Raw genomic sequence first — 12,477 nt, 5'->3', positions numbered from 1 at the left:
ATTACATATAATAATATATTCATTGTAATTGCATGCATGTGAAAATAAAAGATAATTTATTTCACTATAATACACACATTGCCCACATGACTTTCTATTAAATAGAAATATAAGCCATAAATTTTTATGTTAAACTAAATCGTAAAAGTTATGATAAACGATGATGCTAAGCTATGTGCGATACCATGATATTTTACTTTCTTACACGTACGTATATTCTAGTAACATTCGTAATGATCTTTACTTTACCTTTTGAATGGCTATAAAAATACGCTTGCAATATTAGAAAATAATCGTTTTAATGATTGCAAAGAAAATATCCTAATCAAAATTAAATTAAAGAAATATCGAACAAATCTATTATTCTTATTTTTTTTTCGCGTTATCTAACAATAGATTTCGTTGAAAATATTGATATTCGATATACGACTGAACTGTAACTATTGTAACTACTGATTAATAATAAATTCTACATCATCTACAATTAGGGCTAAGTAATATTTTTTCGTTCTTTAAACTTGACTCAATCTATTTTCCTCATTAACAATATTCGCTTCTTTGATCACAACGTTATACGTTACGTTTCTCGCAGTTCGAAAAGCGAATAGTTTCTGTTACTACGGTCTCTATCCGAATTTATTACAATGTCGCCTTTGATAAGAACGAAATCGCGAAATGGAAAGCTTATTCGTTTTAGTTGATCACAAATCATACATACACACACACACACACACACACACACACACACACACACACACATATATATACTTATGTACGTACATACGTACATATATACATACATATATACGTTCGTGAGATCCATCAAAGTATCGTCGATTTCAACCTTTGAAATCGTAACTAAAATGGAAATTTGAATGTCAAATTTTTGCAAACTTTGCACGAAGATTCGAGTCTTTTGCAAAAAATATTATAGCAATTAACTTGAGTCGACTCTTTTATCTGCTGATAAATGAAAAAAAAAATTGACGTTCCATCGTAGAAGATAATATATATACGAAGATCGTTATATAAAATATAAGCAGTTACTTGTGCAGTACGATAAATCATGAAAAAAATCGAATACGATATCTTTGCGTATCATTTTTTTGCTTATTAAATGTATATTCCTTGTTAGTCGTTCAATCGTTATTTCTATATTCGATTTTTTCTAAATAAAATTGCTGCGTATCTATCTTGCACAAATTGATATATGCATCTAATACCTCTCATAACTTCTTAATAGATAAAATATACAAGAGAATTTATTTTTCATTAGACTTTATTTTTACTAAAAAGCAAACTTGTAATCTTGTAAATATCGTAAAAAAAAATGTTAATAACGTTTTAAATATAAGAACATAAAAGAAAACAGAGTGTCGATCGGTAGTGATACCCGCGGTATTCAATTTATTAAAGCCATGAAAAAAATAGAACCAGAAAACCTAGAATTTCTCTAATGCTATATGACTTAATAATGAATCACAATAAACTTTAATGAACGTTTATCTTTTTCACATCTCATACTCCTCATTCATATCCATTATACCCATATGTAAACGTAAAGATAACGGTAAACACAACGGTACGTAAACATTGAGAGGTGAGATAACAAATGTCCCATGAGAGTAATTCCCTAGTTTCCTACAACCTCAATGATAATCTCCTTTAATTCCACTACGCTATCATGGCAGTTTCTACTTTTGTCAAAATGTCATTGTGATATACTTGTCATTGTAATAACCAGATCGTTTTGCCTTAAAAACTTTTTTAGGAAGCTATAAGTGTAACGTTAAAGTACCATAACCACTTATGTTTTACTTAAGTATATGAATATTAATGAAGAAATTTTGCATGATTATGTGCCGATATACCTTCACCGGAATAACAAGAGATCACTATATTTCATTATTTAATCCTATTTCTCTGTTAACATCGCTGTAGCTACTATTTTCATAACCAATCATGGAATTTTAATCTCTTTTGATGGAATTAATTATCCGTTCCTTTTATTCAAACGAATTAAACCGTGCAGAAACAGTTATATTTTTTAATAAAAATTGAGATGATTAAATTTAACTGAAAGTTATTAGAAAGTCACGTTCATGAGAAAGATCAAAGTCTAACAATAAGAAAATAACGATAGAAAGGCACAAAGATATAGCGTTTCATTTAGTACGAACGCATAGACAGATCAAAAAGCGTAACAAATATTATAATAAGTGTACAAGTAGAATTTAATAAAAATTTATGACGAGAAAAATGAAATGAAACGAAATGGAAATATCAGATGAGACGCGTTAATAGAGAAAAATGTAGTAATAAAACAATAAAAATAAATAAATAAATAAATAAAAAAGGCAATGCATCGTCTTTGAAAAAAGATGTGAAACGAAAAAAAAAAAATAATGCTTATTTTCCCTTATTTTCTCCATTATTATAGCCCAGCTTCAGAAAATCTTTCAGTACGACGTTGAACGTCAGGGTAACGTGTCCTTGAACCTTCATGCGGGTCACTGTAATAATCAAAAATATTTGTCAAGTTTGCGATCGATCTATCGCTTGTCTCTTACTCGAATAAAAATTCTTATACGTTTGTTAATACGCTATGTAAATAGCATTGCTATTAAGTAAACATTTATTCAGGATCTCTCTCTTTTTTATCTCTTCTCTTTCACTTGAAATACAGATTTTTGTTAAATAATTATCCTGAACGTTGTCTCTTCGAATTTTTTGTACGACTAACGATCTAACATTTTGTCGATTGTTTCATACCAGACATATCGTATTTCTTTGCAACCGCTGCACGAAAGTTATTTATATTTGTTATTCAAATTATGTAACATAAATTAAAAATGTACTCACATTCTCGTCCACCACCACTGGCCAATATAGCTGGATCAATTAACTCAGGTCTTCTTCCTGTCAACCAAGCGGCAAATTGTTGCAACGTGGAAGACGATTGAGGCACATAAATGAAAACTCTGTAAATAGAATAACAGAAAAATGAGGTCATAAGAATATAACGATATTATGGCGTTTTTAATTATCAACAGTCGCCGTGCGGACAGTTAACGCGAGCAATGTAATTCTATTCTAAAATTGCTACAAATATATGCGATATCTTGGCACGTAATAAAAATATATTTTTATCTTTCACATTGATCCATGATAGATTAAATTCAATTTGTAAATTATTATCCACTAACTTGTTGACGATAACAATATAGTTTCTCATAAAAATTTCATTTCCTAATTAATGAATTAACTTTAAAAATCCTATCCAGCTTCCAAAATAAATGTAATTTACTTTTTTTCATGATGTCCCGTTGTAAGAGGCAGATAACATACACCGTAACCTTCAATAACATCATGATCGAACATATCTAATCCGTAAATAGACATTATCAGCTGTGGCCCTGCAAACATACATCAATAACTTTTTAAATTTATACCAATACCGTTTGAAATTAGATATATATTTGTATAGATGCCTCGATATACGCTACAAGTTAGTGATCCGCAAATTATACCGTATCGAATGATGTTTAATAATAAATCATAGGTATCAGATATTCATTTGATACAGCATCATCGTGCATAAACCATAAATTTAACCTGATGTTATATGGACATAGTAATATTCGAAAGTCCTTCCGTAAAAAGTTATGATAAATAGTCGTATTTAACTAAAATAAAAAAAAAATATGGTCTCCCATAATTATTCCTTCCTACACATTAACATTTCAAACATTTTCTTTAATTAACCATAACTCGAAAATTAATATATATAGAACGTATGTTCATATAACATATTCTTTACTTATATTAATGTGTAGATTAATCTTCTAAGATATTGACATACATTTATGAATAACACTATATATCGATTTTACTTACATCCATGTGGATTTGTACTTTTGAAAGTAATTTCCAATGGGAAGTTCCAAACAATAAGATTTCTAGGATCATTACTGCGTTTGCACATTTGTGTCAGACCCTCTTCGATTCCCTGGAATAACAAAATTTGTTTATAGCGAAGTTGTGGAATTCGAAGAACAAATATTTTGAATGGTAGTAAATCGAGATTTGCTGTTATCGATATTCGAACGATACCTTCATGTGTGTGTGTGTATGTGTGTATTTTTCTACAGTAATTCTATTCTGATATTTGTTTCACTTCGTAACAAACTAAGTTTGAATTGAATTTGAATAAAATACAAATAGTATACTAACTGCCACAACGCTCCATTCGGATCCGAAATGAAACCCGTACTTGCAATATGCATTATCGGCATTGTAGAATTCTGCATATTCAATTGAGCCTGTAACAGATAAGAAAAACTGCCCTTCCACTGACATTATTTTATAAACTGGAATAATATTTTTCTTTGTGTCACAATTATAATCTACTTAATAAAACGAATGGCCACTCTGATCACTTCTATCCTTATGGATTAACACGCATCGTATGTTTCGTATGCAGCGGAATTCGTTGTTATGGGATACGCGCATGCGCAGTGGTAATAATGGGTATATGAGATTATGTAATGTACATATATGCACCGCGCCAAATTTAAAAGATTGCGTCGTTAAATATGTAGGTCATGCCATGCGAAATCGATCATTTTCTTTTTAAATAACCTTCTACCTTCGTTAAAAATCATATATCTCATATAATATAATATAAAGCCTGTGCTATAAAAGAAAAGGAATATATTGTAATTTTTTCAAATCTTTTCAGAGTTTTAGTACTTTGCATGTACAACATACAATTTTTTTACCAAAAAAAAAGGAAGGTTGTTTATAAAAATATAACTATTAAAAGAGATGTGCATTAGGTGCAATATTCTGTGTATTCTAATAGCTATAACCACGATAATCGGAAATATTTGGAAAAATCCGTTTATATACATTTATTTGAGACTGAAAACTATAACATATTCGATTTTAGATGAAAACAGAATTATTACTTCAAAAACTGATATCGATTTCGCATGAAACGATTCATAAATGTATATTAAAATTAGATATGGATGAATCATAATCAAATAAAATCATCGACTTAGAATGATGTCGAGTATTTTATTTGTCCTCTCATCGTTGACAGCAACTTTACATATTTTTTTGTTTTTTTTTTAAGTCAGTCGATAACCATATAATTTATATAATTCGTACTTAAAAGTTTTTACATGAACAATAGAACTACGTCTTTGTGAATATGTACATAGTAACTTGTCGGATAAAGAGAAATTCTAATATCGCCAACTCGAACAACCCCTATCTATCATGACGTATACGATCTACCATGACACGATTTAAAATAAATCTATTGGCACATCAAAATTGCATTCCATTAACTAACGTTATTAAAACTATTCTTTACCCGACGAGAAGCAGAGAACTCCGACGCACGAAATGACTATGAAAAAAAGATCGGCGTTCTATTGATCTTCCTACCCAACCCCCCCAAAATGAAATTCTATAAATACATTTGTTACTTAAAATCTATGGACCAGATTAATTGATGTTTCATGTTAAGATTTAAAGTATCCTGGAAATGGAAGTAACAATTAAGTTGTGCATTTCTACATTAATGAAGTTGAAATGTTGCGTGATCATCGCGTACATTTGTCTGAATGAGAGTAAATCTATAAAGATTAACAATGTTGCAGATTTGAACAGTTTTCGAGCGGCTTACAAACGATCTACCCGTAACTAGTTAAAATTATGTACGTTTCTCCACTTGACGCTTTATATTCGCTTTTTCTTAGAAGAAAATAATGATTTTATTTTCCCGCAGCAATTTCTTTCATACGGTTCAAAGCGGAACCAGCTTTAAACCAATCTATTTGTTGTTCGTTCAATGTGTGATTTAAACTAATCACATCGACTTTCCCATCTTGGTGTTTGATCTCGGCTTTCACAGGCTGCAAGAATAAAAGAATAAAAGAACGTCAAGTTTAGTTATTGTTGATTAATGTACGAAACATCTTTTATCATTTTATTTTATCAATGTATAGTTTACCTTGCCAGGAGCTAAATCCTTCAGACCGAGAAGACTGACTTTATCTGTAGGTTGTATTTTATCGTAATCGCTTGGATTCGCAAATGTTAAAGGCAGTAATCCCTGTTTTTTCAAATTCGTTTCGTGAATACGCGCGAAACTTTTTACGATAATAGCGCGACCTCCTAAATGGCGTGGTTCAAGAGCAGCGTGTTCACGAGAAGATCCCTCACCGTAGTTCTCATCGCCCACAGCGACCCATTTAACTCCGTTTTTCTTATAATGCCTTGCTACATCAGGCACTGCACCCCATTCACCCGTTAATTGATTTTTTATTTTATTCATTTCACCGTTTTCCGAGTTGACAGCTCTGAGAATTGAAAATAATAGTAATAATATAAGCTTGGCGAATATAATTGATGAATTATCGTTTTTATCATATAAACATAATGCTAACCCAATGAACATATTGTTGGAAATGTTATCCAAATGACCACGATATTTTAACCAAGGTCCAGCTGCCGAAATATGATCAGTGGTGCATTTTCCTTTCACTTTGATAAGAATTGTCATCTCTGAAAGATCTTTGCCGTCCCATTTGTCAAATGGTTCTAGTAGTTGTAATCTTTGACTTTTTACATCTACATCAACTTTTACTTTGCTACCATCTGAGGGAGGTGCATCATACGTGTCTAAGCCAGGGTCAAATCCACGGTTGGGAAGTTCATCGCCTGTATATTAAGATTAAGTGTTAATGCGTCAAAAGATTAATTACTTAGCGACTTATCAAGAAATTATTAATTAATTATAAATTAAGCATTTAAAGATAAGCGACAATTCTGTCAATACTATAGAAGTTTTTTGCTGATCTATGAAGCTTGCAAGTAGTACAATGAGTTGCATCTGACACGTTATTTAATATTCGCTTAAATAATTACGTAGAAAATCGATAAATATATGTAACTGACCGAAAGGATCATCCAAAAGAAATTCTTTGCCATCTTTTCCTTTCAATTTATCTTTCACGGGATTAAAGTCTAATCTACCAGCGATAGACAGGGCAGTGACGAGTTCTGGACTTGTAACAAATGCATGAGTTGCAGGATTAGCATCGTTACGTCCTGTAAAATTACGATTGTAAGATGTAACTATAGTGTTCTTATCCCCTTTTTTAATGTCCTTGCGGTCCCATTGTCCAATGCAAGGTCCGCAAGCATTAGCGAGTACGGTGCCACCAAAATCTCGAAGAATCTTTGCCTAAAACAAAACGTAAATTATAAAAATGTCTTTGTCTCGTCATTCTTTTTTTTTTTTTTTTATTACATTCATTTGATCCAGATTAAGAACTGGCGCAAGTCACATAATTAAAGATAACAAAGTAAGTGAATATACATATGTATGTATCGATATTTGGCACTGATTCAGAAATGTACACACAACACATGTTATAAAAAGAATATTAAAATGACAAAAATTTTTTTGCTGGTTTTAGGGATCAATCTTTAAGAATGTCATAAACCATATTCAAGTGCTTCATCATAATATTGGAATTAAAATTTCATTTAAACGAGTTGTAATCTTTCTTAAAGAGATTTGATAATTGGTAACAAGACTAATTTTAAAATACTGATTGAGTAACGATTTGTAACGTTAGTCGAAAAATAGCTTACAATTCCATCGCGTTCTATTGTAGCACGAATTTGTTCGGATCCTGGTGTGACATTGAATGCAGATTTTGCTTTCAACCCGTGTTTTAAAGCTTGTTTAGCGATATTAGCGCAACGACCCATATCTTCGTACGAACTGTTTGTACAGGAGCCGATAAGACCAACTTTGATTTCATTAGGCCAACCATTCTGTTTAGCAGTGCTCCCTGAAACAAAATTATGTCAAACGAGAACTTTATATATTTATAATATAAAAACAAACGGATTAAAGCACAAAATATATAATGAATACCCAATTTAGAAATAGGATGAGCAAGATCAGGTGTAAACGGTCCATTAACATGAGGTTCTAAGGTGTTAAGATCCAATTCGACAATCTGATCATAATTAGCGCCTGAATCAGCAGTCAAAAGTTTTTCTTTATATTTATCGGCTTCACTGGCTATTTCACCACGACCCGTTGCTTTGAGATAATCTTGCATACGGTAATTATAAGGGAACACAGACGTAGTAGCACCAATCTCGGCACCCATGTTACAAATTGTAGCCATTCCAGTACAGCTGATACTGTCAACACCAGGTCCGAAGTATTCGACGATGGCACCCGTACCTCCTTTAACAGTGAGGATACCAGCTACCTTTAAGATAATATCCTTTGGGCTGGTCCATCCCTTTAAATTCCCTGTCAATTTAACTCCAATAACTTTAGGACATTTCAATTCCCATGGTATATTTGCCATTACATCAACAGCATCAGCACCACCCACGCCTATACATAGGCATCCCAGACCACCTCCATTTGGTGTATGAGAGTCAGTACCGATCATTAAAAGCCCAGGAAAGGCATAATTCTCCAAGATAATCTGATGAATGATACCCGAACCAGGATTCCAAAAACCAACTCCATATTTAGCACCAGCCGTTTTTAAGAAGTTGTAGACCTCTTTGTTGAGATCCTTTGCCCGTTTCAAATCTTCTACACCACCAGTCTGAGCTTCGATTAAGTGATCACAATGAATGGTCGATGGGACTGCTACTTTTGGTAAACCTATACAAAATAAATGTTAAAGTAGTTTAAACTAAAAGATTATTAAATGCTAAAAGTCTATATTTTGAATTTGAGTATTATATAACACTCATCTAATAACCTTTCGCTTAATTAAAGTAAATAAAACCATCATCTATAAACTGATAATAAAATTTACCAGAACTAATAAACTGCAACATAGCCATCTGTGCAGTAGCATCTTGCATTGCAACACGATCTGGACGTAATCTAAGATAACTTGTACCACGCACAATGTCTTGCTTATCTGGCTCATCAAGATGAGAGTATAATATTTTTTCAGATAATGTTAATGGCCGGTTTAATCTGTAATGATGTTTAATTATTATTAAAGAAAGAAATTATATTTTACGAAAAATGACATATCTGAATATCAAATCAAATTTAAAATTAATCTTTACTTTTTTTTAACGATCTTGAGAGTGTCTTCTAATTTTTCATATGGTAAGTAGCTTGTCTTGTCGAATTTTGACATAGCTACTTTGGCAGCACCAAAGCTTAAAGGACTTGCACTGAAGCATCTTTGTTGGATGTCTGTCGCAAAGATAGCGAATTTCTAAAATGAATACATTTCTATTAGCAATTGCAACATAGTTACACTTAATAAAAGTTGAAGGATTTTGCATGCACTTGAGAATAAACATGCATATGAAATATGATATTCTATTACGATACGAATAGAGAAAAAAATTCAATCAGTATGAATACACTGTATCAATCTCACTGTCAACATCTACGTTACAACATCTTTTGATATGTAGGAATTCTTATAATTTTGCCTGCTATATTGTCTATTATGCTATTAATAGATAGGACTACATCAAATATACAATGTCAAAATTCTCATAATGCAAACCTATTATGCATGGTGTTACATATTTTTAAAGATGGTCTTAAACACAAAATTAATTAATTACTGTAATTATTGTTTTATCTATACTTCAGAAAAATATACTAATGATGCAATTTCCTGTAACAGATATCATCAAACAAAATAATTTCCTAAAGATAACAATAAGAGAAAGAAATTCCACAATTTATAGATAACTATTATTATAATAAAAATTGCATCAGTTGGTTTAAATTATATCTAATTATGATAATGTATCTTTATTTAGATCGATGCGCCATTGAAGAATATCTAATAAAGTTTTATCTCTCGTGAAATCGTATTACATAAGAAACTTGCGTTATATTCCGCAAACGTTTCTCGAAGTGAGAAAGGAAAAGTCTCATTCATATAACGCGCCAATGAACGATACACTATAAAATGTTCCAAATTATAACCTAGAAATATAGCGAAGGCATAATATGTATATATATACGACTTTTATATCTCGATTATATAATGAGTCTTCGAATAAGATAAATTTTATTCTCGAATAATTTTTGTGCAGAGAAAGATAATTAATCTGGATAACGAAAAGAATAACATAAGAATTACGTTCATAATACACAAAAAGGATAAATACGAAAATAACTTGTCAGCTAAGAACATAATCACGAAATTAAGAATCAATTAAAGTGTATTCTGACAGTGTCACATGACAGAACGATATTCTTCTGTTTTTCGTTCTTCAAACGTTCTATTTTACTTTACAATTAAATAATCACTCCAAGTGTTAATATATAAGAAAATTCAATAAATAGAAGAAACCTATATAAATGAAAGAAAAATATAATCGGATCAATATGGAAAATTATTCGCGAAGAACTTCGATTTATCGTTCGTATTGGTCATCTTTAGTTTAACATTTAATACTATTTTGGCATCACTAATGACCTCCCGAAAGAAAGAGGTCAAGAGAACAAGTTCGAGAAGCTCATTAATAGAATATTCTCATGCGAACTTGTTCGTTAACTCGTCATTGAACCGATAATACTTTTACAAAGTTCTTCTTTCTTTGCTAGTGATTGTAAATTAAAAATGCGAAGCATACCTGTGCAGTAATAATTCGCGTGCAATACGACATTGTTAGTCGTTAGCGACGCAAATTCTCGTTCTAAATGTGGAGCGCAAGCGCTAATGAAAAGATTTGCAAACAACTAAATTTTCCTCTGGTAGCAGTCCTTCTCAAACCGGCCACTAGAGAACTGAGAGTGCGAGATATTGTTTGGTCTTATCAAAGTGTAGGAAACTTCGCGCTTGCGCCATCAAAATCAAGTAATTAGAATCATTTAGTAGCGACATCTTCGGAAACCTATCTCTTTATCGCAGTCCTATCTTATCGACAATTGATCTACAAAATCTTGTTTACAGTGAATTTCAGTAGTTATACTATTTTATCGACGATAAGATTATATATTTACTTTACCGTTAGTAGATAAATGGAGCTTTGATAAACGCCCTTATCAAATTTATTAAAATTAAAATTTTTCGTATCGTTGCTTTAAATCAGGCGTATGATACTTGCACCACTTTTAGATAGAATCAATCTCAATAGATATCGTAGAATATTTTAAATAAAATAAATAATAATAAATTTAAAGTTCATTGAGAAACCTGTCCACCCTTATTTCCATTTTCTTTTTCACCTTTCTGCATAGTCCTTGATCGAAACGTGAATCATCGTAACAACTTTTACTCCCTTCTCTTTCTTTCTTTCTCTTAACATTTCCCAACTCCTGTCGTGGAACATACTTTTCTCACCGAATAGATTGTTTCTAGAAAAGAAAGGGAAAGAATATTTTCCTCGTCTTTATCCTTACGTACGAATCCAATCTCTTTTACGAGATCGGTTTTGAGAATAATTTACGAGGTTTTCCGATTTTTATAATCTTCGATTTCACGACGATATCGATATCATTTCTTTGTGATCACAAAAAATGAGAGAAAGAAAAAGAGAGAGAAAGAGAGAGAGAGAGAGAAAGAGAAGAGAAAGGCAAGAGAGAAAAGTTGAGTCTCGGGGTGTGGCTAAAATGGCGGTGAGACAAACAAACCCGGCTATCTTTTGATCCCCATAGAAGGTTTGCGGGTCGTCGTGAACGATTCTGATCCTTTCCGATAACGATCGAACTCAAAAAGCGAAACTACAAGCCGTTGTAACCTACCGCAAAGGAGATCAGTAGATAGCATTTAAGGTGACGATAATATCGACGTCATTGAAATTTATGTATTATTAATGTCTCGTCATAAGAATTGCCATTGAGATATTTCCGATTCGCTATGAAGCACATGAACATAGCGAAGAAGTCGTCGGATTTGTTTGCGTCAAGGTTCCTGGAATAAATATTTCTTTTTCCTTATCTATGTGCATAAAATTTCAACATTATGTAAAAGAAATATAATCTGTGAACATCGATCATTTTTCTTTATCCAATTTTTCAGGCAATCTCATTTTATCCGCTCGAATTTCTCAACCCAGCCTCAAACCTTAAAAATTGTAGTTGAAGTTACATGTCGCTAAGCCGTAAGGCAAAACACCGTCCGTAGTGATCCCGAGGGCACGTTCAAGCAGTTTAAACGTTACTTACAGATCGAACATCGATCATTGTTATATCCACCCAAGTTACGCGATTGCGAAATCCTCTTTCACGTGACATTCCGTTTCTCTAAGCTAACTGCCACGTTCGCCGTATATTTTGATAATATTCCTCAATTTGATACAGGCATCGCGTTGCTCAATTTCTCTTGAACGTTTATATGTTTATGTATGCGTCATATATTTACGATCTTAGATTATTAAATCCTCCACGATCGTTGCAGAAAAACTTATGGACCGAACCGAAGTTACAATTTA

General features: G+C 32.0%; 2 protein-coding genes across 2 annotated transcripts; both read right to left on the bottom strand.

Annotated features, from left to right (window-relative positions):
- Positions 1-1,376: 1,376 nt before the first annotated feature.
- Positions 1,377-4,702, bottom strand: LOC122628744 (B9 domain-containing protein 1). The gene is made up of 5 exons (XM_043811328.1): positions 4,234-4,702; positions 3,898-4,009; positions 3,308-3,416; positions 2,863-2,981; positions 1,377-2,513 (listed from the first exon to the last, which is right to left on the bottom strand). Exons 1-5 carry the CDS (start codon positions 4,357-4,359, stop codon positions 2,410-2,412), a joined length of 570 nt encoding a protein of 189 aa, XP_043667263.1. The 5' UTR covers positions 4,360-4,702; the 3' UTR covers positions 1,377-2,409.
- A 360-nt stretch (positions 4,703-5,062) lies between these two features.
- LOC122628742 (probable aconitate hydratase, mitochondrial) lies at positions 5,063-10,842 on the bottom strand. The gene is made up of 9 exons (XM_043811326.1): positions 10,678-10,842; positions 9,139-9,293; positions 8,877-9,043; positions 7,964-8,719; positions 7,675-7,877; positions 6,973-7,261; positions 6,462-6,735; positions 6,026-6,374; positions 5,063-5,927 (listed from the first exon to the last, which is right to left on the bottom strand). Exons 1-9 carry the CDS (start codon positions 10,708-10,710, stop codon positions 5,787-5,789), a joined length of 2,367 nt encoding a protein of 788 aa, XP_043667261.1. The 5' UTR covers positions 10,711-10,842; the 3' UTR covers positions 5,063-5,786.
- Positions 10,843-12,477: the final 1,635 nt, after the last annotated feature.

Source organism: Vespula pensylvanica, chromosome 4 (assembly GCF_014466175.1).
Source record: "Vespula pensylvanica isolate Volc-1 chromosome 4, ASM1446617v1, whole genome shotgun sequence".
NCBI lineage: Eukaryota > Metazoa > Arthropoda > Insecta > Hymenoptera > Vespidae > Vespula > Vespula pensylvanica.
The sequence above is the reverse complement of the archived record's forward strand: the minus strand, read 5'-3'. Positions and strand labels throughout refer to the sequence as shown.